This window comes from Chroicocephalus ridibundus, chromosome 3 (assembly GCF_963924245.1).
Source record: "Chroicocephalus ridibundus chromosome 3, bChrRid1.1, whole genome shotgun sequence".
In the NCBI taxonomy this organism is placed as follows: Eukaryota; Metazoa; Chordata; class Aves; order Charadriiformes; family Laridae; genus Chroicocephalus; species Chroicocephalus ridibundus.
The window spans coordinates 61,560,819-61,577,460 of record NC_086286.1 but is presented as its reverse complement, the minus strand read 5'-3'; the positions used below and the strand labels follow the sequence as shown (position 1 = coordinate 61,577,460).

General features: G+C 40.2%; 1 protein-coding gene across 4 annotated transcripts in view; it reads right to left on the bottom strand.

The window, feature by feature from the left end:
• Positions 1-16,642, bottom strand: part of ARID1B (AT-rich interaction domain 1B) — a 335,932-nt gene that overhangs the window by 141,524 nt on the left and 177,766 nt on the right. For 3 of the 4 annotated variants that reach the window (XM_063329382.1, XM_063329380.1, XM_063329381.1), the window contains exon 5: positions 9,322-9,363. The exons of the other annotated variant lie outside the window; for it this stretch is intronic. In XM_063329382.1, coding sequence (XP_063185452.1) covers positions 9,322-9,363 — 42 coding nt within the window. The remainder of the gene's footprint in view (positions 1-9,321; positions 9,364-16,642) is intronic. 4 annotated transcript variants of the gene reach the window in all.

Sequence of the window (16,642 nt, the reverse complement as noted above, 5' to 3'; positions counted from 1 at the left end):
AATACATCTTGATAAAGAGGGGGAAAATCAGCCAGTGGAATGAAAACAGACAGTCACATTAAATTGAACAGTAAGAATGATGCTTATTTTTCTTTAGATTAAAACATTAAGGCAAGTTTTACTCAAAGAGACTGTAAATCTGGCTGCTTTCTATTTCAGGTAGTAGCAAGGATTCAGTAGTAAAATCATAAAGCACACAGAATGACTGTTACACCTAGAAATATATCACAATAGTTTACATGAGTATAAATATTTAACAAATTAAAGCATTGCAACAGTATGGAAATCATGCCAAAAACATCTGTAATCTTGATCTTCCTGTGTAAGGAAACGTTAAGACCCTGTATACTCTTCACCAAGGAAATCAAAGAAATGACCTTGAAAAACAAGATTTCCCAGTGTCATTCTAATAAAATAAAATTATCCATCAAAATCCTAATTCACTAGAAAACCCTGTCTCACAAGAAGAAATTCTTAAAAAATGAACAATGGAATAATTGAAGCTTCAAAGTTACAAAACCATGTTTTTTGTAAAAGAAACGTACATTCAGTAAAAAGCCTAAGATTCTGCATTATTGTAATTGTTTTTTCCTCTTTGAAATCTGCGACATGTCAACAGCCCTTTTTCCAGCAAAGCACAGCTCTGAAGCGTGATACACCCCTGACCTTGTCTCAGGAAAAAAAAAAAGGAGAGGCGAAAACCTAAATCACATCTGTCTACCCAACAACTTTCTCACATTCCTCTTTGTAATTCCTATCCTTCAAACCTAGCATTAGTTTTAACAAGCCAACTATGCAATCAGGGGAAGCAGCCACAGAGCAGAAATCTGAATCTTTTTCTACACACGTATTTCATGCTGTTAAAAAAGAACGCTATACAAAAAAAAAGGCAAACAAATGAACAGTAGTTTAAAAATAAAATAACTTGTGGTTTCTTTGTTGTTTTTTAAGTCGCAATATGAATGGGAGCATGCTTTCCTGTAGCAAGGTGGGGTTGGTTGCTGGAGGGAGCAGTTCTGGTCCCACCAGTTGCGCAGTCAGGTAGAATTTACAGAAGAAAAAGAAATCTGGTCTAACCTGCTCTCCTAATCAAGAAGCGAACTATTTGCAAATACTCTGTCCTGCCCTCTTCCCACCCCCAAAGAGACCACCTGCCTCAACATTTATTTAAAATGTGCAGGTATTTACAAGCAAACTTTGTGTTCTGATTGTTAGATGACTTCTTGGTTAATCTGATACTCCCTCAAAGTTCAAACCAGCAGTATAAATCAAAGGGGCCACACAGAACTGTAAAGGACCCGCCGTATCAGGCGGGCATCACCCGGGTTGCACGTTAACAGGCGAGCGAGGGAGGGCCCCGAGCAGCACACCCAGCCAGACGCCAGCAGCCAGCTCAGGCACACCAGCCTCGGGCCGCCCAAGCGCGCCCACCAGTTAAAAACATAAAGAGTAACAGAAGGAAGACTGAGAAAACAAATTATCTTTTTTTTTTTTTTTCTGTGCTAACATCGATCACTACATCATAGTGACTGGTGTAAAATGGTGGGTTCAGTCAAACCCTCAAGGTGATGCATGTTCCCACCACGAAAGCAGTACCAAACTTTGCACATTTATTGGCATTTCTACGGAGTTTGGAAAGGGCAAACTACACTACAGACCATCTCTTCAAAAAAGCAGCACAGGGAAGTACAGACTGCTAGTGCTGCCACCACAAGAACTGGGTGGTTCAAGGTTGCAGCAGTTAATTTCAACAAAGTGGCAACCTCAATCGGCACAGAAATGCAGGAGAAAAAACTGACTAAACAGGGATACAGATCGATCAGAAAAGCCAAACCAGTTGCCAAGCCATCTTACTTAGAGACACCACTTCAGCAAAAAGTAAACATTGCCTTGAATCACATACAAATCCACTTCTGAAAATCGCACATCACTTTCTTACCATAAAGTAGAGACGACGCTAGCACTTTACATATTTTTAGCTCTAATCCCAATGGACCGCAGGGCAAACCACGTGACAGCAATATTCAAGGGTGCTGAGGAGGGCATGATGTTCACCAGCTGTGCTCACACCAGCCTGCCAAGAGCACTCAGGAGCTTTGTAAAACAAATGTTACCACATAGCCATGCAGACTGCCTAAGTCTAACCCTAAGGCCATCAGTATTCATTCTGCAAGCACTGTGAGATGCTCCATACTGAAAAGCAGCATTAAACGTGTATTTATCGCTAATTTGGGTCACTGGCAAGAGAAGAAACAAAGGAATACCCATAAAAGCCTGACATACTGTACCCACACTGGGACATTGCCACAGGAGACAGTTCCTTCCTAACGTCTTGCTTTTTCATGTCTTTCCTGAGACTACAGTCCGCAAGTGTGGGCTACAGGGCACAAGGAGGAAAGAACCAACTGTTACTACGCCATTTATCCAGCATGTCTTGACATTTTCACATTTGCGGGTTCTCAGCCAATGTATGACTTTTTTTTCCTGTTCTATGTATCATTTCATCTTTTCTTCTTCATCTGAGATTGTGTTGGAATTGTCCAGATCCACCACCAATGCATGCAGAGTCACTAGGACCTCTAAGAAGCCCTCATTTTTTTCCATCCTCCCACACAGCTTTAAAATCCCCTCTCTACGAGAAGCAGGAGTGAGCCGTGAGGAGTGGGGCACCACAACAAGTGCGTGCTATTTGGAATGGATTTTGACGGGGCACTGCATTCTTGTTGTGTGATTCATCCTCCATGCTCAAGGTGGTTAGATACACTCCTCCACAGCTCACAGCACTGAGGACAAAGTTGATCCTGTCGGGACTGTACAATAGATAGGGATGAACTTATGGCACGGTTGGTGTGCCTCTTAATTTTTATAAAACTAATTGGAAAAACCCCCAAACAAGAAAACAACAGAGATCTTTACTGAGACTGAACTTACCAGACATCCAGAACTATTGATTACATAGGTGAAATTTCTAAAACATGACCACAATTGCTCCGTTTTGCGTGTACTTGGGTTGTCTCAAATAACATAGCAGTGACACGCATAGGGCCAGGCAGAAACATGTTCAGGTTTCTGCTACTTACTTAGTCATGACTATTTCAAAACACTTTGACAAATCTTTAAGGGGTCCCTAAGAATATCAAAAGAGCTTGTTCCCTATTATAATGCCACTCTATACTCTTAGAAAACACCCAGCGCAGAGAGTGCTGAGAAGACTTCAGCAATCCTAAACCACAGCTTTAAAAATGACTCAAAGAAAGAAGGCTGGAAAATCCTTTTAGTCACCTGAACACCTGAGGTGAAACAACTCCACAAAGAAAACAGTAACAACAGAACTGGGGAAACATGTAATGCTAACTCTGCTCTGAGTAGCAAACCAGAAGTTACTGGAGGCTAATATGAATATCTATTTTTTCTAAGCTGAAACAAATCCAAAAACTTATTTACAACCCCCATTTGTACCTAAGTCAACGGTGCACAGACAGATGTAAATGAGGACTCGTTTCTCTATATTTTCTCATATACTAAGCACACACATAGATACTCCAAGTGTCAACGTATCAAGACAGAGATAATTCAGACACTTGAAAACATCCTCTTCTGAAAAGGATTAATTGGCTTTAAAACAATTTAATTTGGCTTTGAAGATGCAACTTTTATTAGCAACCACCAGATGGCAGAAGTAGAGGCTGCTTAGAGTCTTCAACAAAAGAAAGCTGTGTTAAACCAGGCCTGCGTTAGAAGAAAACAATTTTTAATGCCTACTTTTTCCTTCTCCTTCAATGGCTTCCTTTCTCCTTCTTTCCAAGAAGTAAGTACTTTTTTGTTGCAATCAAGCTAATACATAATTAAATAAAAAAAAAAAAATCTCTTGAGAACACATTTTCTCAGTTTTCTCAAATGGCATCTCTACTCCATCTCGTAGCTCAAGGCTTCTGTGTTACAGATACCACTAGAACAACAAGTTTCCTTCTAGATTTGCACAGTCGTAACTCTCAGTCAGCCACTAAACATATTCTCTTTGGTGTCCTATGTTTCAAACCAGGAAGCTGACACGTAGCTACACTGTGTAGTTGAATTTCCCCTCGGGATTTGAACTTCTGGTATCTGGGATGTGAAAATAAGTGGGCTACAGAAGATGCACCGTGATGTGCTGAGTGTTGCAATAAAGCAGCGTTTGCAAGGTGGAGGAAAGCAAAAAAAAAAACCCCAAACAAACAAACCCCCAAACTTAATAAACTCAATAGTAGCATATTCGGGAGGAATCACAGAATTAAACAAAAAAAAAGGAAAAAAGATATTTTAATCCTATGCACATTTGGTTCTTAAAACCATGTACCCTGTATCAGAGAAACAGCACTAAAAAATGCATACCAGCAGCAAATACTTAAAAAGACTTAGGAATAGACTCTCTCAACAACTCCCAGAGTTACTAAATTATGGAGACGAGGTCATCACTTTATGCTGTGTCACAAAACAAAAATACGGCTTGTTCCACGAACAACGCTGAAAGCTTCACCGCGCAGAGACAGCCACATCAGAAATGCCACCCTTGCTGCATTTCTTTAATAGAGCCGTGTCTCCATTATGCTGATTTCTCGATCAAAGAGGAAGCTTTTCTCCTGTATTTGTCTTCTGCAAAGGAAATGTAAAATCATTCCTACAGTGAACATATCCATCGGGAATGAGATTCTCTTTCCTCAACCCCAGCAGCACAGTCCCAGAAACAAACAGGTGAAGCTTGCTCCTACTTCAAGACAGCGTGAGACGCAGTTGCGTAGTTAATTCTGCCTCTGTACATTAGCAAACATGCCGCTTGCAAAATATGGAAGGCTTTCTTCCCTGCTCCCTGTTTTTAAATGACACCTGCAAATCACTAATCCAGTTGCCATTTATTTCCATATGTCAAATTACGATCTTAACTTGTGCAAAGCAACATAATAGTAATGATTAAGCCAATTACATCACAACACAGCTTAAAACGACACACAATGGAAGGATTAAAGCTCACTACGAAATAAGAGAGTCCTGTTCTTGGTGGAGCTCCCCTACTGTGGGAACATAAGTATCTCTTTTCCTGTTGCACAAAGTTGTGAGCCTTCTGACATGTAGCTGCTGGACTGCCATTAACAAACTTATTTATATTAATGCTGCTCTAAGCTGGGATCACTGCACCTCGGCATTCGCTGCAGTAGGCGGGCTCTGCGGCCGGCTCCGCAAACAAGAGCTTATGGCACTTTACACGTCCACAGACAGGTTGAGACACGTGGACGAACGAGGTGATCTCACCCTGCTTAACTGAATTGTAGCCTCCTCTACCCTACGTTATTTGGGTCAGGTAGATGCTGACAGTAAAAGCCGGAGGGAAAGGAGAGTAAACCAAGCACAAATATTTAAAAAGTCAAGCATCTTGGTCTCTAGATAGGGCCAGACACCATTTGTAGCCTGTCTGGAGTACGTGCTACCGCATTCGACACCGTAATTCCAACTGATGCCAATATGCGGCTCCTACAATAAAATGTGGGTTAAATCTTTATAGAATAACCAACCTTTCAGACTAAGATTTTTAATTCCACCTCAGGGATTAAAATGTTTTAATGGAAATTGAGCATCTAAATCCCCTAGGAGGATTTAAAAAACTCAGACACTGTTATTTTTATTTGTTCATTGCCTTGATGTTTAAATCAGCCTCGTTCAAAATGGTTAAACCTTTTACCTTTTCTTTCTGCTCTGTGCACCGTATTCTTTTTTTCTTTCTTTTTCACGTCTTTGTATCCCTCCTAGTTTTCTCTACCATCTGGGAACACTGGTCCCATCTGCTAAAATATATCTTCCTATTGCAGCTAAAATAAACACAAAATAAATTGGTTCTATTAGTATTTTACATGTCATCATTAGGCTTTAATAAGATTAATGGGACTGAAGGAGTTTCCAGCTTTGAAACACATTCCTGTGTGCTGACTGCAGACTCGGGCAGATACCACTCCATCTATTCACTCTTACTCTATGCTAGTTTCTTGGCAACTGTGGTCTTGAAGAAACTCACTATATATGTAAGTTTATACTCAGCAGAATTTGAACGAACCAGGCACACCTGTTAAGTCTGTCCCGATGACCTATCAGCAGTTCGTGATTTGCTAAGGTGGTCGTTACCCCTGTATCTCTCCATACACAACCACAGGTATATCACAATCCTTCTAAATATTGAAACAGAAGGATCAGTCAAAAGCTGGATGTTTTGATTTTTTCTTTTCTTTAAGAAACAAACATGCACACAAACACACACACAAAAATGCATGCGTAAATTCAACTGAACACCACGTGTACTATCTTCAAAAAAGCTGTAACAGCTTCCCCATTCTGTAAAATTGGTTGCAAAGAAAGCTGAATGGTTTTGCTTCCTACTATTCAACCAAAGGAAAGGTGTGGACAGCAACGCTGTCAAACCTGCACATCTTTATACTTATCAAACAACAACTTTTTTTGAAACTGATTGAAAAACTGCTTACGTTTTCATGGCTCATTAAAGCGTACTGGTCTCACATATGCACAAAATGAAAAAAAAGCCATATTAAAATGTTATTTTTACTCCAATAAATGCCTCATATTCTACTTTTGTTTTGGGAAGACTGTTTTCTTATTAAAAAAGTGAGGTGGAGGGAACATTCTGAAGGACTATTACTAATGGTCTGCAATTTGCACCTGTTCTGTGCTTACAGAGTAAAGATAAGATTCAGTACTTCAAGGTGCCTCTTCCCCAGGTATTTTGACAGCAATAACTTCTGTTTTAATTTTCTTCTCTAAAATAAGAATTTGTCAAAATCAATATGCATAACTTGCATCAAAGGCATCCTGTAGCTTATTTCTACATGCACTTATCACCATCATCAAAGATTCAACTATTCAAGAGGCAGACTACATCAGCTAGATCTTCAGTTCACCAATGATAACTACAGTGAAGCTGAACAATGTTCTGCTGTCTCACTCAGAGCATTTTCCTGGGAAACAGCCCCATTTACTGCCAGTATGCATATTTACCATGAGACTAAAATAATGGAGAATTTAAGACTAACAGATAACATTGTAAGCTCTCTCAGCAGTCCACAAATACACTTTTTAAAGAACAGTATTCTAGTATCTACAGGCAACACAGCCTGTCAACAAGCCTAAAACTAAGTGGTGAAGTGTCTAAGGATAGGTGGAACAGATACAGTCAAAAGTCATCCTCTGCAGCAAATTATGCTTCTGCTTAGCCGTACAGAGTGGTCCTACAACGTTTCAAGCTGAAGCATATACTACACCCAAAGCTTTAAGGATAGCCCTCTCAACAGTCTTCAATAGACTCCAAGGGAAATTCAGGCTAAATGCAAGTATCAAGGAAACCATTACATTGCGCAAACTTTTAACTTTACAGCCTCCTCAACTATGTTATTTGGTATATCTTATTTTCTCATTTATAAAATTAAAATAATTTTTCACTTTAAACACTGTGCTTATATGTATTTTCCATGGGCATACCAACTCATTTGTTAATGTAACAGAGACACTAACATTTATTTGTCATTGAGACAGACAGTAAAAGAAGTATTTAAGGGAGAGGAGGAAAGGAAGTGCTTTCACAAATGCCTGAATAGACAGCTAAAATAAATTCTGGAATTAACAAATTTGTGATGATACATTTACTTTTCTTCTTGATTGATAAAAAGCAGGTGACATTCCTAGACATACAGAGTTGACTATATAATGTCTCTCTATATAGACATTATTAGACATTAGCCATTATTAGATGTCTATACATATAGAGACATAGAGAGAGAGAGAGATTATATACTATTATACAGTGCATGTGTGTGTATATATATACACACACTATATAAAAGACTGTTGGTTCTGAAAGCTGAATCGTACAGAAAAGTTGCTTGGGACTCTGGAGGATGATGTTAAGAGCTGGTGACAGTACTGATTTGGTTTTGTAAAACTGAAGCTTAGTAATAGAAAATTCTTAAAACTTCTGGTAACAAAAAGGAGTTTCAAAGGATGTCCATCAAGATGACTCCAAGACTGAAAAACAACTTGCAAGTCTAGCCACGAAGAAAATAAGAAGCCTTCTGCACAGTGTTTTAGTTGTGAGAGCAACCGGCTACAATAATCTTCAGTAGTATTTCTGTTTACCCACCTAGTCTGAAGGATTATGGAGATGAGTTCACAAGAGCTGACCCTCCAGGTTTATTAAATATTCAATGAATATTCTGTATGCATGCTGGGTATTAAATAAAAACTAGCAAATACTGCAAACTACCATATGTTAAATACTTCAAATAATACTGGAGTAGCTGTTTTTTAATAATTTATTTAAATCGCTTTATCACATATCAACATAAAAAAATGTACAACACGGACACAATGTAAATTCTGGCATCATGAATATGTAGGTGCTTTTAAAGCTTTTTTTTTTTCTCTTGGTTAATTTTGTTTATTGTCTTCTATATAAACCTGGAGAATTTATTTCATCTTTTCTTGATATTTTTTTACCTTGATAGTAATAGTATTGCTATTTTCTCACCTGCAGCAGTGTCACAGCATGTGGGCCTTCAGCAGCAGGAAACTCTTCATTGTTATGATTTAGCCTACTGTTCCTACAATCTCCTTCTTCCCCTCCCTATCCACTCTCTTCCTAGCTAACTAGATATAGCCTACACACAATCTGCCCTGCTTAAAATCATCTGCTATTAGCGCTCAATTAAAACCGCGGTCGGCACCATAATGCTCACTGGCCAAAGAAACTTGAGCAAGAACTAGGATCCAGCCCAACCATTTAGCAGAGCAGGTCTAAAGCGGTCTCTCTGACAGGCATACTGCGTGCCACACATTGATCTACAATTGAACACAGGGTGATGCAGCTGTTCAATGTACTACTTTGTACTTGAGATGCACCGTGAAAAAGGACCATAAACAAAGTGGCTTGCTCAGCAGACTGCAAAGCAGGTAACAACTACAGATTTTGAGCTGCAAATCTATGTAACAAGAACAAACCCAGTATTTGGGCAAGTCCAATCTTCAAAGTTACTACAAAGCTCATGTTCCATGTTTCCACATGGGCTTCCACAAGTGAAATTTGCTCACAGGTTTTATACCAAATAACAGGATTAAGACAGCCTGTGTGTCATTCCCAGATTACCACACATAAGGGAAAGTTTCTGAATTGATGGATATAAGTCACAGGATCCTTAATTCTCAGGCTGAAAATTGTTGTCTTCTGTGACATCACATCCAGCAATTTAAATTGATGGGACCTATATAACAAAACTGCATCAAACTACACACCTTGTGTCCAAATGTAGCATCCTCGGAGGCCAAGACTTCAACCTGAAATTATAAGGAGAAAGGTCATTTCAAATTTAGCCACCACCAAGAACCTCTCTCTCCTGAGCACGACACCACAGTCCAGGCAAAGAAGAGATCTGTAAATGAAGACACCACTGTGGGTCAACCCTAGGAAACCTACATATGATAGGACATGATGAACTAACAGCTGACAACAGAAATCCTTGAGAGAGGAAAGTAAGAAAGCACCCCTCACAACAGAAAAAAAGGTTTCTCAACCTAAATGACATAAAGAGTATCTGTCAGTGTTCCAAAATTTACTGTACTACAGCTGGAACATTGTTCTCCATACAGAGTTTTAGCTATACCAAAAAGCTGTCTGAGCACGACCAGAATCATCTGCCATGACAACTCCCTGTAAAAAAAGTCTGGAAGTATCTGAACTCTTCCCCTCCCATTATCTTCTAACCAGGCTGGGTACTCCTCCTGCACCAGCACCAAGCAGAACACCACTAACGGGAAACTCTGCAGCAGAGGTCTGGCTTGCAGGCTCCTGTCCTGCCTTGAGCCCAGAGAATTCTTTGAAAACCACAGAATTCAGGGAACAAAATCCCCAAGCAAAGGCCGAGACTAGCCGGCCGCAAGACAGTGAATGTTTGAAAGCTTGAGGAAAGCAAGCTGCTAGGTCATCCAGTGGTGCTCCAAATCAAAGTCCTTGCTGGTTGCCATGTACCGCACAGCTCTAGGAGTTGATACGTGCTAATCTGGGACAAAAGGCAACACACGCAGAAAAGCAGGCACACTGATTTTTCATTATACTCCTTAAAAATACTTCACACTTCAGCACCTTTCACCTGAGAATCTCAGTGCTTTTATGAATTCTAATTAATTAAGCTTCCCAATACACCAGTGAAGTAGGATATGTCATCGTCCCAACATACAGACAGAAGAGTGAGACAGAAGGAGGTTAAATAATTTCTTAGTAGTCATGTGCCAAGCCAGAGACAAACTGAGGAAAAGAATCACAGATTTCTACTCACAGGCTCACAGTTTAACAACTAGGAAATTCTCTATTTCTCTGATTTACATCCTATTTAAAATGCCTACTGCTGCATTATAATTTATACAACTAGTATAACTATAACTAATGTATCTAATCTCCAGTTTAACTTAAGAAGAGTGAAGGATTTAAAGCAAATCAAGAGGGAAAAAATGAATGTTAAGTTTCAGCCTGAAGCACATTATAATGCCAGAGTTATAAACCCCTGAACAAGAGGGTTTATAATGGAAAGGCTGATAAACTAACAATGATGGCAGCACTTAAATATATTTATGTCATGATCTAGCAACATATGGTATCTCTTCATCTCTAAATTAAAAAAGGGAGGGAAAAAAATGGGGGAAGGAGATAAAGCATTTAAAGGAACTAGGAATAAAAGAAGAAAATGAACCTGAAGTTACCCAATTGTGACCTGTCCAGCTGACTAGGAATGGGCTAGTAAGAGGCTACAAAATGGCATCTCATTCAATAGGAGGTAGGAAAAAAAATCCAAGTAAATAAAATCAATCTAAAATGATATGTATTAGCTACTTATATTAAGCTTCTAATCCTTTAGGCACTTTATAAATATTAAACAATCAGTCCTGGTGAGACTGATAAATATCCATAATATATTTTACAGATGAAGAAACAGACAGAGGGTTAAGTGACTTGCCCAGGGCCAAAAAGAGAATAATCAGCCACTGGATTGGAAATAACAGTATGACTGCTTGTCACAATACAGTGCCCTACTCAAGTGGCTTCTGAAAAAAGTCATTCCAATATCAGAAGCAGTCCGGTCAGGGTTAACGTGGTAGCCATCTAAACTGTGAATACGCATTTTCACTGGGCTTATTGTTTTGGTACAACATCCAGCTACCATAACCAGACAGACCCCAGAACTTGAACAATCTTGCTCAAAACTCACTCAGTTTTCTCCATCCAGTATTGTGCCAGTCACATACCCTAGATGCTACCTCCAGACCCATTAATGCTTATTACTCTGCTACATTTCTATTGTGGAGATTCATCAGGAAAACCGGAGCCTTCTCTGTGTCACTGGGTCCCTCTCTGACTCCCTCCTTGAATCCAGCAGGGCTGCTGACTCCCTGCCAGCCCCAGTCCACCCTGCCTCCTGCCTCCCTCCTCCTCCTCCTCTCCTTCTCCAGTGGTCCTTGCTGGGTTAGTGGCCCCAGCGAGCCAGCCCAGAGCTGCCTGTCCTCTGCCTCAGTGCTCCCGCAGCGCTCCCCACCGCAGGAGCACACCACGCAGGGCAATGAACCCCTGCGCCGACCCAGCACCGATAGGGCAGAGTGGCCTTTGGGCTCTGCACTCTGCCTCATCTGCAGAGAGGCCACCTCACCTTGCGGGGACCTTCGCTGTACAGTACAGTGGTGCTGTCAACAAACGGGCTGTGCCAATCAAGGTCCCGCTCGCTCAGGGCCAAGAGAATGCTCGTGATTGCCATCGTTTCAAAACACATGAATTAACATGGCACAACAACCAGCACATTTACAAAATTTAATCCTCCTCCTTTTCACCAAGAAACTGAGAAGAGGAACAAACTGTGATATCAAAGAGTAAAGCAGAAGTTTAAGCTGATGTAACATACTCTTAGTCTCTTCTACATATAGAAATATTTTCTTTTATGCTTAGAAACACAAGGCTCACAGAGACAATAAAATGGTTTGGAGTACAGCTATTGGTGTAGATAATTCTAATTAAAAAACATTATTGAACCGGTCTGATAGCACCACTTCTGTTCTTCCAAGAGTGATCACACCACTTCTGTGATAAATACTTGTCCTCACCTTGCAGATAATGGAATAAAACATCCTCTGTATTTTTTGTTACTACTGTGTTCACCAGTGTGCTAGTTGGTTTTGGCCTCTTTGTGCAAAAGGCAGTTAAGATCAGTAAGAGACAAGTACCTGCTGACACCATAAGATACACAATACCAAGTACTGAAACAAGACGTGGGACACAACGTGAGGTATTCCTCAATTCCTCATGCTGAGTTTAAAAAAAAAAAAAAAAAAAGCATTACAACCTACGCTGAGAGGACCCCCCTCTAGTGGGAATGAGGATGTACTTCAATCAGCACCCACATGACCCAAGTAGAAGAGAAAATTTCCTTAAGAAGCAAGCAAGCACCATCTTTCCCTTAATCATCTTCAAAATATATCACTTCCATCCCAATAAACAAAAAAATGAACAAGAGATTCATTACTGCATCAAGATAGTCAGGTATTAACTAAGAACTTCTCATTATATACTTATTTGTGGCAGTTACACATTCCCTATTTTAGTTGTCTGTTCTGACTGTCCATATGTAAATATCTTGGGCAGGCGGAGGTTTTTTTGGTGTTTTGTTTTGTTGGTTTTTTTACAGTGAAAAAAATTTTACAGCTTTTTTTTTTTTACAGTGAAAAATTCACTGCATCATTAAAAAAAGCAGGCTTGGTTCTTAAATGAAGCACTGCTGATTTCATGTATACATATGTGTATCAGTAGCTTTCCCCCAGGCGCTGCTCTGAATCTTTGCTTCAGTCCACCTTCCGCTCCTCACAGTACAGTGTTATAGTTGAATGGGCCCATTTGCCTTGTATTTTATTTCTATGTAAAAGCAACTTCTAATCACTGTTCATTGGTGGTTTTTCCAGCTTGTCTGAAGAAACAAACAGCCTTTTCACTTCTAATAAACAAACTCAAACCACACGGCAGTATCCTTCAATTCTAGGTGAGGAGGCTACTGTAAGTGGTAAGGAGTAAACGATGAGGTAGTATTCTACAGAGTGGGTGTATTACACATACACTGCACATTAACTACCTGAGACGCAATCAGTGGTTTAAGCAGGAGTATCCTACAGCTGGAGCACGCCTGTCGTGCCTGGGCAATTCCCCCTCCTAGAGCCTGCTCCGTGCCGCCACCCCCGGCCCAGGCACTCCAGGGACCAGGAATGGATCTGAGCACAGCCCCCAAGGATGGCGCCAAGAAACCTTGCAGGTCCTCCCCAACATGTGACAAGACGAACTTCCCATCTCCCGACACAACCTACATGATCTCTAAAATGGGTAGCTGTGGCCAAGATCACTACTGCTTATGTAGCATTCTATAATTTAATAGAGTAACACTTTATAGTTTTTTATTTTACAAGATGGAAGAATTCATAAAAGTTCTCACATCAGCCTGGAGGATCCCTGATGAGTAACATGTGGAGTACCCTGGAACAAGCTGGGGAGTAGCCCTGAGTCTCCTTTTGTCAGAAGCAGTGAGACATACTTGGTAATTTTGGTTTGCTTTTCAATAAAGGACTCATACAGCTCTAATTTGACAAACAATATTGCATCGCAACCAAGAGACTTACAGTACATCATGCAGAGAGTCATTTTTACCTCCTCGTCAAAGAGAAAAGGAGTAGAAACAGATTAAAACCTTGAGGAGCAATGCTGAACAATACGTTTTTGGAACAGAGTTGTACAACCTAGTGATCAGATGACACAAGGTATTATTATAATTTGTTCTTCTCCAAAGCCATACTCAGCATTGATTCGGTTCTCGGTGCAGTCCAGCTCCTTCTTGTCTCATCAAGACTTTGTTTGAGATAGGATTAGCTGGAACTGAGCAAGAGCCATGTGAAGTGGGATACCGTTAACAGGAGAAATTACAGCCACACTTAATACCCAGCCTGTTATCCAAACAACAGAATATGAGGTAGCAAGTAGGCAAGGACAAAATAACTAACTCGCAGAAGACAAGGGTCACAGAATCCATCTCCATCTTTTTGGGGGGAATCTGAAAACAAGCACTAATAATCATTTCTGATGCGTGCTGATTCCCATATAATATCCTGTTAACACTAATGCTGTAAAGGATCATCGATTTACACTTAACTACCCAGGCAAAAACTCCCAGTACAACACACACTTAACGCTGCTCTCAGACTTGGGTCGGAGCTCCTCGGAGTTCATCTAATGGAGCCGCTATTTGCAGCTGGCAGGTGAGGGGGTTACAGCTACTCTGGCAAGGAATGCAGTAGACTGGAGCAGCTCTGATCAAGACAAAATATTCTGCACAGGCACTTACAGTTTCCTTGGGTCACACATGAGAATCTGCCCAGCTGGCTGCAAATTTTATAGGCTTTCTATTGTCATTTATTTGACATTATTATTCTAGGAAAATTACAGCACAGGGCTTCTCTGATACCTAGAGGGTTTTTGCCAACTGCCTGCTTACTAAAAAGGCATGCCTCTGGCACTTTTAAAATACGCTCAAAACAAAATAAATGTGTATGTTAATACTTGTATTTTGCAATACTTTTGTTCTCCCTGTTCGGTAAAGATCAATCGGATCAGAAAGGACTCTCTTCCTCATGATAACGAAATCTGAAAAGAATGAGGAAATAGGGGTGCTCTCTCCTGAATTACTGTCAAATCACCTTCTCGCCGTTGGGGTGCACTTCTTTCTCAATCGTTATACAACAAACCGCATCACACTACCCAGTTTATGATCAGTGTTTGTTCTTGCACCCGCATTTCCCCTCTGACTTACACAGGACTTCATGGCAGGTGGGGGGAGGCTCTGTAGTCCCAACAACTTCTAAATGGGACTCATTAGTCCGAGTGCAGAGCAATGCAAATGTAACTCCAACTACTATTTCCACACACCGATCTTGCTGAGCTGTCTATAGGAAATAGCCTGGATAGCCTGACACACAGAGGATGCTGTAGCGCACTTGGTGCAGATGTACCCTCGTCATCCTTCTCCAGCGCAGATTCTCAGCTTTTAAGGTCTTCCCATCAGCCTAACCGCCCACACACCACCAGTTCTGAACTCGTCTTTTTTAAACAAAGGTGACAAGAAGTTAATCCAGTTTTTGTTTTTCAAAGTCCTTAGAAAAGTTTATTTCAAAGATGAATATGGGTATAGTCATTCATATCTTTACAAAATCCAGCCTAACTAGCTGTAGTATCTCCTCCCTTTGCCAGTCTTTTAAAGTAATTTAGGATTCAGCAATTGCAGAAGATCGTTGTCCTTCTCACTGGAGCAGGGACAAACCTACACAACTCACACTAGTTTCTGGCAATTCCTCAAGGACTTGCTGAGGGCGTAAACAGCTTTTAATACAGGCAGAACTGTAGTAATAAACTTTGTTAACTGCAACAACCCTTCCTTCCTTTTTTCTCTGCTACCTGCCACCAGTTTTGCTTATTTTTAATGGCAATCATGCATGTACTTCAGGCTAGGTTTCAGGTCTGTAGTGAGCAAGGACTGGGCATGTTCCCTGGCAATCCTTGAACAAACACACCAAAGACAAACCTTTGTTATGACCCTGAATCTATGCCTGAAATAAAGGCATGACAGTTGCACAGTATAAATCTCATGAATTAAGGAGAGATCAGATGAGATTTCCTCACTTTCTATACAAAGTCCATTGCGACTGCTTACTCAAGGCCTTTCGGTTAAGTAAATGCCATCTCCTCACAGTTTGACCTGCGTAAAAACTGGATACAATGTGACCTAGTTCAGGGCAATTATTCATTAAATATGGCATCTGCTTTTTCTTAGACTTTCCCTTTAATTTATTTTGCTTGTTCTTTGTGGTATCGGTCATTTACCTCTTAGCTCAGCAGGTCTAGCAATAATAAAGATGAGTCTTCTAATTTTTGAAGCCACAACTACAAATTAAGTAACAAAAGGATCTCTTTTTGAATGATAGAATAACTGTGTGCTACTTTGTGTTAAAAAGGTTTGAAAAGATGTTACAAGAAACTATGCTGCAGCTCAAATTGCTTATTAATTCTCCTCATTCTCCTTATTAGCATGTACAGACAACACAGTGGCTCAAGGACACAGCTCACTAAAGCAGCTGTGTACTTGGTCAGCCAGTGTTTGAGATAAAACACAATGATGCCTCATGTTCTTAAAAGCTGTTTAGTGTAACAGATCTGTCCTGCTCATATTTTTAAACTTTTTCTTAAATGACAGTGTTTTGGGGGAAGCTGATTTACAACAACAACAAAAAATTCATTCACATCTTCAAGGTTGTGCCCAACACACATTCTTGGATGTGCTATTGACTAACCTGCTGGTTTAGTCTCCCATTGCAAATATTTTGCAAAATCCTGGGAACAAGGCCAATCCCTAAGAAGCAAAAAAATTAGACTCTAGATATTAGCTAACTAAAAGCAACAACCATCAGCCTTGTAAGATATAATACTTACAACAGAATTACATATATTAGAAGCAACTCGGGAAAAAAAAAGTTGCGCGCTATGGGG